General features: G+C 36.4%; 1 protein-coding gene across 1 annotated transcript; it reads right to left on the bottom strand.

Moving 5' to 3' along the window:
- Window positions 1-3,308: 3,308 nt before the first annotated feature.
- Window positions 3,309-8,488, bottom strand: LOC102711413 (probable serine incorporator). The gene is made up of 6 exons (XM_006650181.3): window positions 8,186-8,488; window positions 6,478-6,717; window positions 4,920-5,031; window positions 4,663-4,837; window positions 3,885-4,125; window positions 3,309-3,803 (listed from the first exon to the last, which is right to left on the bottom strand). Exons 1-6 carry the CDS (start codon window positions 8,367-8,369, stop codon window positions 3,502-3,504), a joined length of 1,254 nt encoding a protein of 417 aa, XP_006650244.1. The 5' UTR covers window positions 8,370-8,488; the 3' UTR covers window positions 3,309-3,501.
- Window positions 8,489-14,678: the final 6,190 nt, after the last annotated feature.

Genomic DNA, 14,678 nt, shown 5'->3' with positions numbered 1-14,678 from the left:
ACCCAAGTTCTAGTCTATCTTATATATCATGGATCTCGACTGCTCCTGTCTATAGCCGGTTATGCCTTCTGTATGAGGGTACCTGGAACCTATATCATCCACATTGTTTTATTCTTGACATGTTGCACCACACATAACAATAGTGAATATTTGTTGAAATTGTATTATGAACTTGTTGGAACGAAAGTAGGAAAATGTTAGTCAAAATCTAAACTATACAGCCAAGTTGGGGACCTAATAGTTTAGATGATGCATCGAATAGATACTTGTTCCGTATTTTAGCAGATGGCGTGATTAACTTTTACACGTGTAACATTTGTTTTATTCAAATAACTTACGAGATTGTCATTTATTATGTCGTGGTTAGATTTATTACTAAATGTGTTTTTAATTGTACTTACTTTTTTAATATTTGTATAAAATTTTTAAACCAGATGAATGATGAAGTACATGTTAAAGAGTCAACGTCGTCTATTAAAACAATAGGGAGTATATTGAAAGGACTCTTGATTTGTTGGCTATTGGAACTTGGAAGGACTCTCGATTTGCTACATGTTGAACTAGTTTATCTTAAAATAGGTGTGTATATAGGGCAAAGTTGAAAGGAACACTAAAACTGAAGTTCACATACATTCGTGTGAGTACGAGTAGAGGTCTTGTTTTCATTTTGATAATAGATAACTGGAGAAAGATTGCGGTTCATACACCTGCACTCTGCCGTGATGATTCTCTCTATTGAGCACTCATGCCTACGTATTCCTAAGTATTCCTTCCCTCCGTCGTATATTATAGGACTTTCTAGCTCTGCTTAGATTCATATGTATGCTAATAAATCTAGACAAATATACCAAATATATATATATATATATATATATATATTAACACATGGATGAATCTAGACAAACCCAAAAAATCTTATAATATAGAACGGAGGGAGTACACAATAACTAGGGCCATCTTTTGGGGTTTTAAAAGAAAAAACCAAACAAACATATTTACAAACAGAAAATAATTTATGAATAAAACTTTTAAATATGTGTTTATAGCTATCTAAAAGCCATAACTATAACATAAACTACAATGTAAAAACTTCAAAATCAACTCTAAATTTAAAGTTAAAAATTTAAATTTTGGATTATAAGCATAAACAAAAGCGGGTGAATGGCTTCTAACTTCTTGTAGCCACCTCACCTGCATTTATCTATTAGATTATATTATTATGGACACGTTTGACAAGCCGCTAAATGCCAGTAAGTTTTTAAGTAATATTTTGTATAGGAGTTTATTAAAAAACTCAAAAGAATATATTTTATAAGTTTGTAATAGTTAATACTTAAGTATGTGTTAATTATAAATCTTCTCTAAGAAGACACATGGCTAATCAGCTCATAAGCCACTCCATCTGTTCCAAAATATAAACATTTTTTACTTTTAAATCTAATACTACCTCTGTCTCTTAATAACCTCATTTTTCGTTTTTCCGAGTCCAATGTTTGACCATTCGTCTTATTTAATCATGTTTTATCATCTAGTAAGAATAAAAATATTAATCGCAAAAAAATTCAAATAAGACGAATGGTCAAACGTTGGACACGAAAAAACAAAAAATAAGGTTACTATGAGACGGAGGTAGTAACACAGTGTAAGCATTTATAGTGCTCTTCCCGGTCACTTTCATTTAAAATTCGTTTTATTTTATTCTCACTCACTCTTATACATTTCTTATGTATTATAAGGAGCACCATATGTTCACACCTTTTCAGTTATGTTTATGCTTATAAACCAAATTTAAAATTTAAACCAGAGTTGATTTTGTAATTTATTTTTTATATTGGTTTTTAGATCACTAAGAATATGTATATAAAAATTTTATTCATAAATTATTTTTCGATTATTAACTAGCCGTATCGCCTATGCTTATAATAGGTAAAAGGATGGAGTTGTCTTTTCTTCCTAACTTTAGTTCCAGCTAGCGGTCTGAGGCTAGCGGACTTTTCTTCCTAATTTTATAAAGGAGGAATTACTTCGAATGGCGTCTGAGGCTAGCGGTCTGATTGGACGTTGAGAGCTTGTTCGATCCTTGTTTAGGACGATTTCTCACTAAAAATACAAGATTCGTTTTTTTACATGATAGAATAAGCATCCCAGCCTACATGCTTGAAATGAAACATAAGCGAATAGGTCGTATTAGCAATTAAAAAATTATAGCTAAAATTTTTATATGCATGTGCTTGTCATTCTTAAAAACAAATACTATAAAACAAACTATGTTAAAAAAATCTTAATATCAACTCCAAAATTAAGCTCTAATCAAACTTTGATATATTCTTATATAAAGTTGTCTAAGACAACGGGTACTTCGATTGAACATGATCACTATACTCGGCTAAATACAGCCCATTCATGTTAATGACCAGCGTTTAAAACTAGGGACCCTTCTAGAACCACGAATTTACGGTTTATCTTTTCGTTTGACTTATTAGCCAAAATTTAAATTTTTAATCTTAAATTTAGAGTTGATTTTAAAGTTTTTTTTATCATAGTTTATTTTTTAACCCATGCTTTTATATCGCTAAGAACGTGCACATAGATGTTTTATTTACAAATTATTTTTCATTTGCAAATATATTGTTTCAATTTTTATACAAGAGCCAATCCATGACCGTCCGATTGCTCTGAGATTCATGCGGTACGCGGTACACCCCAACCCTAACCCTAACCTAATACTAGCTCTCTTGTTCCTGTGGTTCACGCCGCACACAGAAATTCGCAACATTTTAGCCTTCAATTTGCAAGATTCTAAGGTTAGAAATTTGCAAAATTTTAGCCTCAATTTTCTGTCGACTATGATTTAGCAATTCCATTAAAACTACTACACATACAACTACATACATTCCAGGAAAGATACTGGCTTCTTCAATTTCCTGTCGAGTATGATTTAGCAATTTCCATTAAAGCCTTGTTTAGTTTGCAAAAGCTTTTTGCAAAAACATCACATCAAATCTTTGAACATACATTTAAAGTATTAAATATAATCTAATTACAAAACAAATTTCAGATTCCCTGGAAACCGCAAAACGAATCTTGAGTCTAATTAATCCGTCATTAACATATGTTGGTTACTGTAACACTTATGGCTAATCACTTCTTACTTAGACTTAAAAGATTCGTCTTATGATTTCCTCCATAACTGTGTAATTAATTTTAATGTTTATATATATTTAATGCTTCATTTAGATGTATAAAGATTTTAATATGATATTTTTAGAAAAAGTTTTTTTAACTAAACATGGCCTAAAACTACTGCGTATACAACTACATACATTCCAGGAAAGATACTGGCTTCCTACAAGCGAGGATCTGTTCACAACTAAGCTACTTTTACATGGAAATAGACACGTTTGAATCACGCACTGGCCTTTAGGTTCCAGAGGTTGTTTGATTATTTACATCAAATCTTTTCATGCGTTACCACATTTTAGCGATGGGTTACATACATGCCTACGAGAAATCCCGGTCTGGGAACAGCAGTGGAGCAACGAGGGTCCAGATGTACAATCCAGCGGTAGCCCACTCGGTGCAGATGCGAACCCAAACAGTAGTCCACCCAACATCCATCAGCTCCGAGCTGTCTGAAGCAGCGCTTGTCCAGCCCGTCAGAAGCATGGCTGAATACATGCTCGCAAGAGCAAAGATAAGGTGGAAAAAGGTATATGAATAGCTCACGGGGCGCGCATCAAGTTCTTTACCATTGCCATTCCCTGCCTCCACGTTATCATCACCGAGTAGAGGATTTTTGGTTCCTGTTCCATTGGTTATTTAGCAAAATAGTCAGCAAGCACAGCAGATGCAGACTGGGTACCTGGTAATTGGCAGTGACCTACCAGATCTAGGAGATGACGGTGGTGACAGAAACGTAGTGGAAGATCCAGCACGAACAGCAGAGTACACAACAGAGAGAACAGTTGTGAGCATCCCAAGTATAAGAGCGCTCATTGAAACCTGCTTAGAGTGCCTGTGAAGTCCGTTGCATGCATAGTCATCTGGTTCACTCGAGAGACTAGTGTAACACAGGTATGCACAATAAACTGAAATGATAGAAGCAGGCATAACACTTCCATTGACCTGGACGAGGGACATCATAAATTTAAATTATTACTTATCAAAAAAGAAGAAGCTGGAGAGAATTAACGTATTTGATTTTTGTATCATCAAGAAATCATCAGAAGCATTCAATTCAGTCCTACATCTGTTATATAGATGTATAACATTATGCATAATCAATGTGATGAATGAATGAGAGGACCCGGCAGATCCATACTTGGTGATAGGATGATTAGCATCACTAGTGATGGACTAAATGTAGTTTCAGTTTTTCTATGCAGACTGATAAGACTGAATACAGCAGACTGTCATTAAGTCACAAATAATATGGATAGGAAGCATATCTTGCCTGCTTATAAACGAAGCAATATTAGGTTGTGTTGTTCAAATAAATTTATCCGCTTATCAGCTATTACTAAAAGGTGATGGTTTGAAACCACATAAGAATATTCTTCATATATTCACATATACCTGTAGGGAATGGTACATGCTCAATATAAACAAAAACAATTAGACTGCATCATGAGAATATTAAAGTGTGTATAAGTAGCATGTCACCTGCGGATGCAACGCAATTATTGCGAATGCAAAAGCAAGAATAATGGTCATGGTAATGAAGAACACATTGAGACCACAATCATGACCAGAGGGATTGAACCACATGAAGAGCAAACCAGAGAAAGCAAATGTAGAGAGATAGCAAACCACAGTTACTACCAGCAAAGCAATTTCCCTGCAAGATAGCATACCAGAATCAGCGATAGGAAAGAAAAAATTTGGTTCAATAATAGTTGAATGGTGGCTAGTGCACACACCACTTTTGCTCATCCTTCTCAACCCACGAGTCATTCCAATTGTTTGTGAAGTCTAAAAGCATCACGACCTGCACCAGAAGAAACAAGCCTGATCCAAATTTTGACAGTATCTCTGCAATGAACAATCATGAAATCAGAGAAAATCAAGAGGCATGATGATAAGTTGAGAACCAGTTCATAGCAATACAAACAGCCAAACAGGGTACTAATATCTGCAAATATATAAGGGAGATTCATCTTGTGTCAACCAACAACTAACTGCAACCAGTTTCCCACAGGTAACATCCTGGTTAACTACAGTTAATTGAAGTAACATAGTTACCAGGAAAACTTGAATCGCCAAATGCTCACTGGAATCTAAATTTGAGTTTTTGAGTGAAGTGAACTTTGCTAAGATCGAGATAACTAGTACATAGAAGGTGGCCAAATGTAAACAGAGATGGTAGAACATTACACAGGAAATATACTAGTTCTTTTTTCTTGCCTGGTTAACAATGACCTGTCCACAAAGAATTAAACTCTATACTAAAGGCCTGTTTGGCATGGCTCTAACTCCTGTATTTCTATAGAAAATAGAATTTGTTACCTAAAAGAAGTGATCTAATAATCTTGTTCTAGCCTGAAGTGTGAACAAGATGTCTTACCCTAACAACCCTATTATAGTTTGAGCTCCAACTCTTAAGATATCCAACCACCAAAAAAGTTGGAGTTGAAGGTGTAACAAACAGGCCCTAAAACAGAACTAACAGATCAGATCTGAAGCAAATCATCACTGCACAGTGTAATTATCCTGGCACCAAAGATATCCTTGTTACTATAAGAATAACCACCATAGAAATTTTGGTTTATTTCAGGGCTTCAATGCATAGGACAGCTTTCAGGAATTATGTGACCTTGTTACAATTAAAATTCTTTTTAACTGCTGGGCAAAAGCCTGGCAGTGTTCCCTTAAAAAACAATCAAATTTATTGGAGTTAGTAGCAGTTGTTCCATGTATTGTCCCTTGTATTTCACTTTGTGCAACATTTCAATAATAAATATTGCAGTATACCAGGGCTCAGGCATGCTAGGAGCCACCAGCCAAACCTGATCTTGCTTGCAGATGCAAGCTAAAGAAGGTTGGCCATGTCACGTTGAATGTTAATGTTTTAATAAGTTACAGAAAAAGGGGCTAACACTTAATCTGCATACACATTTCTATTTGGGGGAAATAGCCTTAATTCTCCCCATGCAATTTTAGCATTGGGACCTGAGCTGGCCACCAGATTATAGCTGGCTTACCTAAAACTAAGTAACTCAATTTGACTTGATTTCTTTCTCCAAAATCTGGTTCCTACAGGTGCATTTTCTTCTGCAAATATTTCTTCTCAGTGTACCAATCCAAACTGCCCATCAAGACCCCAACATCACCCTCCCCCCAAAGGCCAAAACAATTGCCATCACCGACCCACACAGAACTTGTTTTAACAGAAACAGTAGCGCACCAATAATAGACAGGGAAAGAACAGTAGTGCAAATTTAATCTCATATATGGACGATTAATAAATAAAAAGCTTACCATAAATAGTGATAACAATGTTTGGCACACAGAACATGAGAACAGTAAGAACAGCCCAGACAACAATTTTTGCAATCCAGCCGCCATGGTGCCATGCATCACGCTGGTCATTCTGGTCTTTGACACCAATCATCATCAGAGCAAATATTGCAAAAAACAAGAAGTTTCCCAGGCTGACACGAAGAACAGCATTCATTTGAAACCATTCATCCGGTTGCACATAATCAAATGTATTTATCCCTGCAATTCATTTCAAATTTTAGCCCTTATATAATGCTGAAAATCAATGCCTCACTGATTCCTTTAAATTGCTAAACTGGCCAAAAGAACTGAAACGACGATAATTTAAACACAAAACACATGCTCCACATTACAATATAAGCATCCAGCTACAATAAACAAACAAAGTGATCATTCTTATCGATCAAAATTTGGTCAATGCCAATGATGCCATTTCAAACTAGAGCTACCTACCCTTGAGTGTCAAAAGAATTTAGTGAATGGCAATGATGCCAAGCATAGTTACACAATAGAAGAGATCTCACTTAGTTCTGGCCATGAATACATAAGATCTACAAATTTATTGGCCTAAACAAGCAATTCTCAAGTTCAGAGACCCATGAGAAATTCTTGCACAGGTTTAGGGACATAAAACACAATACTCCTGAATTAGTATCAACATGAGAATACACACACAGAAATACAAATCCAGTGCAGTATATACATTACCACAAAATGCTGTTTACTAATAAGATGAGAAAACACATAGACAGATGCAATTCCTGAGTAGTAGGGCACCTGAAATCTGGAAATCCTCGAAAACTAAAATCAACATCCCATTTAGGAATGATCCTAGAGCCATTATTCCCCAGTTCACTGCTACATGACTTGTTTCCATCTATCCAAACATGCCTAAGCAACCGCCGCACATACCTTAAGTTAAACAAGAGTACTGAATGATGAACCAGAAACATGTATGCCCATTTCTAGCACTCTGTAAATTACTGTCTTTGCTGTGCACATAGTGATAAATCCAATTTTACTACAAAAACATTACAAACTGACTGGCCTGTTTATTTCTTTTTCTAGAAAACGTGGAGAATTGCGTATGATTGCATTAAGAAAAAGTTAAATAAATACAAGAGAAAAGAAAAAGAACACCGAACAAGCGTGACACGACCAAAGTACCGGGTCAAATAACCCGAAACATCATCTGAGCTAAACTCCTATCTCGGTATCTCCTGCTAGGAAATTGCTCCTGCTATGCACCAATATGCCCTTCCTCCAAGAGCTGCAAACAAGGAGAGGCTCCATTGAATACACAACCATCTCGATGCTTCCAAAGCAGCCAAGATCCCAAAGTGATTAGGAATTCAAACCACATATAAGAACGTTTGGAATCAAAGAAATTGATCTTGATCAACCGTTTGCAAAAACTCACATCCCAAATTTCTCCTCAATTTTACTATTCAGAATCGGATGTGAAAAGCAAAGTGACTAGTCGGCACCCAAAAATTCCCTAAATCAGCAGTGCAAAAGAGCCTAATCCTCGTAAATTTGGACACGCGATGTCTCAGCAACAACGGCTGACAAAACAAGACAGAAGGAAACCCTTGAAATCATTTCAAGAGGAATCCGGAGCCGAGAAGTAAGAGGGGACAACGGGATGGGGGGTTTCCGCTGGGAGTGGCTGGCGGCGGGCACGTACACGGTATCTGCTTGAGCAGAGGAGTAGCGAACTGGCGCGTGAGAAAGGAGAGGACGAGGGAGGCGGCGAAGAGGCCGCAGTAGGCGAGGCGGGCGGAGCGGCGGGAGATGGCCGACGCGGCGGACGCGCACAGGTTGCAGGTGCAGCCCGCGCAGGCGGACGCCAAGCACGAGGCGCACCACATGTCCTCCTCCTCCTCCTCCTCTCGTCGGTGCCGGCGGCGGCTCTGCCGCTATGGCCGCGACGGCTTCCGGCTTCGCCGACGGAAAGCTTTTCTTGCTTCCTTCTACAACTCGCTGGTCGGATCTCATAGCACGGTGATATTATTGGCTACTCCAATTTTTATATTCCTCCAGGAATATTCCTATGCAATCGTATAATCTCAGTCACAAAATGTTAGCATGGTAATCTATTTCAAAATATAAAAAATACAACTATGGTAAAATGGATGGAGAAGGAAGTAGGGCGTGTTTACTTCGCGAAAAGAAAATTTTAAGTGTCACGTCATACGATTAATTGAACGTCGGAATGAGTTTTCAGACACGAACCAAAAAACGAATTTCATAACTCGCCTAGAAAACGTGAGACGGGCTATAAGCCAACTATAAGCATATATAAGCATATTTTAAAGAAATAAGAGGGGAGAGAGAAGAGATATGTAGTACTAATTTGTAGCCAGCTGTACACGGACTCCAAGACAAAATGTGTGTATGACGTGTGGGACCATATATTGATGTTTTATAGGTAACTATTGTATGAATTGGCTATTTGATTGGCTATAGATAAATTGGAGCTAGTAGTTGGCTATACTATTGAACTTGCTCTTAATCTATCATTAACGCATAATGGCTACTGTAGCACTTATGCCTAATCATACACTAATTAGGCTTAAAGATTCGTCTCACGATTTCTCTCCTAACTATGCAATTAGTTTTTTTATCTATGTTTAATGTTTTATTTACATGTCCAAATATTCGATGCGATGTTTTTACGAAAAACTTTTTAGGAACTAAACTAGCCCTAAATATATAGGACTATTATTATATTATTGGATCGTGGGGGTCCATGTCATTAAGTTGTCATAATTAGTTGGCTGCCTTCGTTACTTATATTATTCTAACATTATTTCTTTATATTATTCTAACATTATTTCTTGACTTTTACGCAAACGTTTTCTCCACATGCTAAATGATGTTTTTTAAAATTTTATATAAATTCATCATCTCATCTAAGTAGATTTTTAACTATGCATTAGGGAAATTATTCATTTATACCATTAAATTACTATAAAAGTTAGATAATGTTTCATCTTACAACAGGTTGCTCGATCATAGAGCCAGGATGCGTTCGGCATGGGGTGTAACTTACCCCGGTACAGAAAACGTAGTAATAGATTAATACATGATTAATTAATGATTTTTTAAAATAACTTTTCTATAGAATTTTTTTGCAAAATATACACTGTTTAACAGTTCGAAAAGCGTGTGCGTGGAAAACGAGAGAAATATGTTAACTTATCAGTCTAGCGGAACGCGGCCCTACTCATCTGCCCCTAACACGTGACCAGGGTTTACATTACCGTTATAGTTATTGTGGTGGGACGTTTAATTCAAATGAATTTTGATAAAATTCAAAAAGTTTGCAAAAATTGTGAAAAACAAAAAAAATCCTGGTAATATATATGGAGTTGTAATAGTAGTTTGGTGATGAAATTTCACCCAAAAAATGTTTCTAGGACAAAATCTTAACCAAAACCGATTGAATACTAGAAAAATAAATAAAAGTTGATGACAATGCTATTAATAACTGAGGCCCATGCCTGGTCCACTAATATTTTTATAGTGGACACTATAACGTTGGTACTATTTCAATGGTACGTGCATAATTTTTTAAATATCAATTATGTTTTATATTGATAGCTTAATTGGGAATTGTTATCTATAATTGTTCGAATGTCAAACTTTTAATAAATGTCATGCCAAAATTTTCTATTTACCAACTAATATGACCTACAGTACCAAATTTATGATAATATTATTTTGTTATTTGTCATAATTTTTAAACAGTTGACATATTTTTGATTTATACTCCCTTCGGACTGAATTTTGTGCACTAGATATTCTCCATTCTTATCAATTTTGCTAATAACAAATCTATAAAGTAATGTCTTCTCTAAACAATCAACTGGACATAGATTATCAAATTTAATATAGTCCCAAATATTTAAAGAACATAAAAGTCCCTCATTTTTACTAGTTATGTGAATAGCATGATTAAAATCAACACGCAGTGGTTCAACAACACATTTTTTTCACTAGTTGTTGACTTGTTGTATAGATGTAAGTGAAGCATTGCACAACCCTTATTTGTCACAATGAATAGCTATCTAAGGAAACAATTAGATGAAAGTAGCTTTTGGAAGGATAAGTATAGTAAAGAAGAAGTAAACAATGAATTTTCTTTTGTAAACTAAGGTTTTGACAAAATACATAACGGGGATTTCTTCCTTAACCATCCTAAGAAGGGAAGGAACCATTGGCTTTGTCCAAGAATCGTATGGCTCTCATACCAGCTTTGTCGGCCCCCGTTTTCAGAACATGAAACCTTACCCAATGAATGTACTAATCCCTAGATCAAATTGATAGTAATCACGAATACATGGTTGCTGACAGCAATTACACATACACATATATGTCTTTCAGAGATTTATTACATAACTAGCTCGACAGTTAGGATTACTTAGGACCATATGGTCCACAAATTATGACCAAAGGAAGAAATAAGATGAGGAAGTGGAAATGAAGGCAACGGTGAGCCATTGAGCCATGCAAGTTGAGACTTCGATTGACGAGTACATCATCAGTTCCGATATGATCACCGTACCTATAATACACATTAATAAACAAATGGTGCATTATTTCTATATTGGATTTATATTTTACATATTTAAATAAAGGATGTTGCACCGTGAATTTTGTGCGTTATTGTTTGCAGAAGTACTTGCGAGGGTCAAGTAAAGGGGAGTGAGCGTACAATGAAGTTCATTGGGGATCAGACCATGAGCTTATCCAAGTCTACGAGAACATCTCCATGTTGCTTTTGGCCCATAGAAGGCAAGATATAAAATTCCACACATTTTGAATTCGTATTTGGCCTTCATGATAGTGTCAACTTCAAATGGATTTTGACACTCATCCAGAAGACTTTTTGAGACTCATAAGTAGTTGATGAAAATCTTATGGAGTTTACTTTCAGATGGTTTTCATTTTACGTCAAAAATCATTTTGAGTTATATGGAATCATCAAAACAAGCCACACACATCATCATGTCTAAATCTATTTTCGGCCTTGTGCCTTATAATTGTGTTGTGGGCTAGCCCAAGTGGTGGAAGCCCCTAGGGGTAATCCTAAGAACTTAGTATTCATATGATTTAGTTGCCGTCATCACTTTTAGTTGGGTTTTGCATTGATTATTCTATCGTCATATTTTCGCTGGTAGATCAATTTGTGGAACTCGAATTCATGAGCATAGTCATTTATCTACAATTTACATTTCTTTTTTCTATTCCCTGTGAATTTCTTCATTTTTTTGCAAGAGCAAAACCTTCGTAGTGAGGTTGATTATATGAGAGCTTGGTCAATAATGACTAGACATGCAAGTATAGCAGTTGCAAGGTGACGATCGACTGATCTAAAGCCTCAAAACATGTACATATTCATATCACCAAATCGAACCTATCAGAACATCAAGGACCTAATCTCGCATCAACGACCAAATCATATATGGAAATCCTTGATTGTGTGACCTAACAGGTAGGTATATCTATTCCATTGGATGCTAATATTGTTTGCTAAAGTACTACAACAATTTCTAACACTAGAGGTCAAAGACTTACAACTTAACTCTCTGAAGTTCTAAAATCCAGTTCAGCCTTCTGAGAGAGTGCTGATTTCAAACGGCCACCAATTTGCATAAAGGCTCCGTTTTTGGCCCATGAGTACTGCATGAAAAGCTCATAGAGTCCTTTTATCCAACGGATCAAGTCTCATCTCAAAATTTCATCTAAGTTAATCCACATTGAAGAAATAAGTTGTTGTGCCAACTATCTTGGGTCTACGGATTCCTAACTTCATTTAGGACCCTGCACTAAGTAGGCCCGATGTTGCGTGCCCTAAATAGATAGAGCACGATCCTAGAATCCTCCTACTTGTTTAAATAACTAAGTACACCTTTAGGGTTTTGGATTTTTTGGATTGATGTTTAACCATTGCTACTTTACATTGCATATGCATTTGTTGGCTGGACCTCATAGTTACTTATCTTTGGAGTCCTACCTTATCGAGTGTCTTGATTTACCACGAGCTTTATTTCTTGCTTGTAGTCCAGTTTGCTTTTATGTTGTTGTTTCTTGTTTTTTGATTTGCTCACAAGATCAATATAGATTTTGACCCGCAAGATCAATAACCCACAGAGAGATGTATTGGTCGGTAAAGCATAACACGACAACATCTCGTACGACTGTAGTTAGATTATCAATGTGTCTTCTCAAATTATAGTTATATTCAACTCGGCGAAAGGTCAGGTCACTCCTACTCAAATCAACTGGTATTGAAGTTGTGAGTATATCAAACCATAGACATGTACAATTTAATTACTAGAAGCAAATATGCACAAGCCTATTCATGTCTATCCAACAAAAGTGCTCCATCCCATGGCTTTTGAGATGGCCCATGCAAAATATTGTTTTGAGATGGCCCATGTGGCTGGGAGTCCACATAGACCCTTGCGTATAGTGTTAATCTTTCTGGGAAGATTAGTTTTTCTCATATTTATATAGTGACCGTTTTTTATATTATTAGAAATAGTTGAGTTTTTCAATCATACTCTTAGTGCTAAATTGATAAATTACAAAGTAAATTACATATGCATCTATTATAAATTCCACATGTCACAAAAGCACATATTGATACAAACCAACAATTAACACTTTATACACCAGTGCATGCATGCAATCGACAAAATTGAAAAAAAAGGGACTGTAGTCATATATTGCCATTTAGACTTGTTCATGGATCCAACGACCAATTATACAAATGATAGATGGAAACAAGGGACTAGAAAAAGGTACAGAGAAGAAAAGAAATGCAGCAAGATAGTCATCTTTTATTTCCATAAAAACCAATATATTGCCATTATAGCTAGTATGACTTAGGCCCTTTTCGGCAAGGCAGATATGTTATCTAGTTTCTTTCCCTCGTTTTCCACGTGACACTTTTCGAACTGTTAAACAGTGTATTTTTTCAAAAAATTTTCTGTATGAAAGTTGCTTAAAAAATCAGATTAATCTATTTTATTTTTTATAATTAATAATTAATTAATTATGTACTAATATATTATTACATTCTCTGTGCCAGGTAACTAAACCTTATCTCCTTACATGCCGATCTTAGGAGACAAATTAAGACATATGCCACCTCCTATTAGAAGAGGGAAAAACAACCATTTTTGTGGTCCTTACTGAATTTTTGCACAGTGGGTTTTTGAGTTCATCACAACAAGCTTATCCAACTTGCAAGCTACACGAGACATAAGAGCCACAAAAGAAAGGGCGCAACTTTAACAACGTCCACAACACTATCCATACAATATTTCCTCCGACAGGACATCTATTCTTTCAGGTTTATTTTGGCAGAGAATGGGTGATGAATGCGTGATGGCCTTGCAGTGGCGGATCTAGAATTTAAGATATGGGTGGTCCGACTAAATTTTTTTCTCAGACGTGCTTAATCTAATGATACTATATAGCATGTAAGGAATAGACCAAAATGTACGATGATATATTAATAAAACATCGTAAAATCTAATCCATTTTCTAAAAAATAAAACATCTTAAAACATATAAAATAGTAGTTAAGTGAAATGTTGACTAAATAAGCATATATGTTAGAAAAGTTTAAAGAAAATTACTTTACTTCTTTTTCTTGTCTACGCCTTCTAATGCCCATAATTTGAAAGCATCCGCTCAATTAATTATATCTTTCTTCATGTTTCATGGTCTACAATAGAGTAATACCATTAACAATTTAATAGCACACGACAAAAGTTTAAATTTTCTAAACTGCAAATTGAAAAACTTCCACAAGTACAATTATACAAAACCTAGCCAAAATTTGTACGGTTGAATGTTGACTGCTGTCAAATACATAGTATTTGCTACCGCGCGTCTCTGTCGGCCACTGCCAGACTGCCTCCAGCTTTCGTCTGCCGCAGCGCGGTGTGCGTGGTGTGGGGTCGCCGCCTCGCCGGGGTGCCGGTGCGCCAGCCGGTGGTCGCCTAGCACCGCCGGTCGGATGCCCGGACACCGGCCCGCCACTGACTGCTCCGCCGCGCCGCGCCGCTGCCGTTTGCCGATCTGCCGCTCCGCCGGGCACCATCCGCCGTCCCGCTGCTGCGCCGATGATCGATCGCCAAGGCCAAGGAGACGGAGAGGAA

This window comes from Oryza brachyantha, chromosome 3 (genome assembly GCF_000231095.2).
Source record: "Oryza brachyantha chromosome 3, ObraRS2, whole genome shotgun sequence".
Taxonomy (NCBI): Eukaryota; Viridiplantae; Streptophyta; class Magnoliopsida; order Poales; family Poaceae; genus Oryza; species Oryza brachyantha.
Note: the sequence above shows the minus strand (reverse complement) of the source record. Positions and strands in the feature narration are given on the sequence as shown.

Coding starts and splice junctions, on each gene's coding strand:
- LOC102711413 (XM_006650181.3), bottom strand. CDS start 8,369: ATGTGGTGCGCCTCGTGCTTGGCGTCCGCCTGCGCGGGCTGCACCTGC. Junction 4,838..4,919: donor GAGAAGGATGAGCAAAAGTG/GTGTGTGCACTA, acceptor GCTATCTTGCAG/GGAAATTGCTTTGCTGGTAG. Junction 3,804..3,884: donor ACCGTCATCTCCTAGATCTG/GTAGGTCACTGC, acceptor CCAATGGAACAG/GAACCAAAAATCCTCTACTC.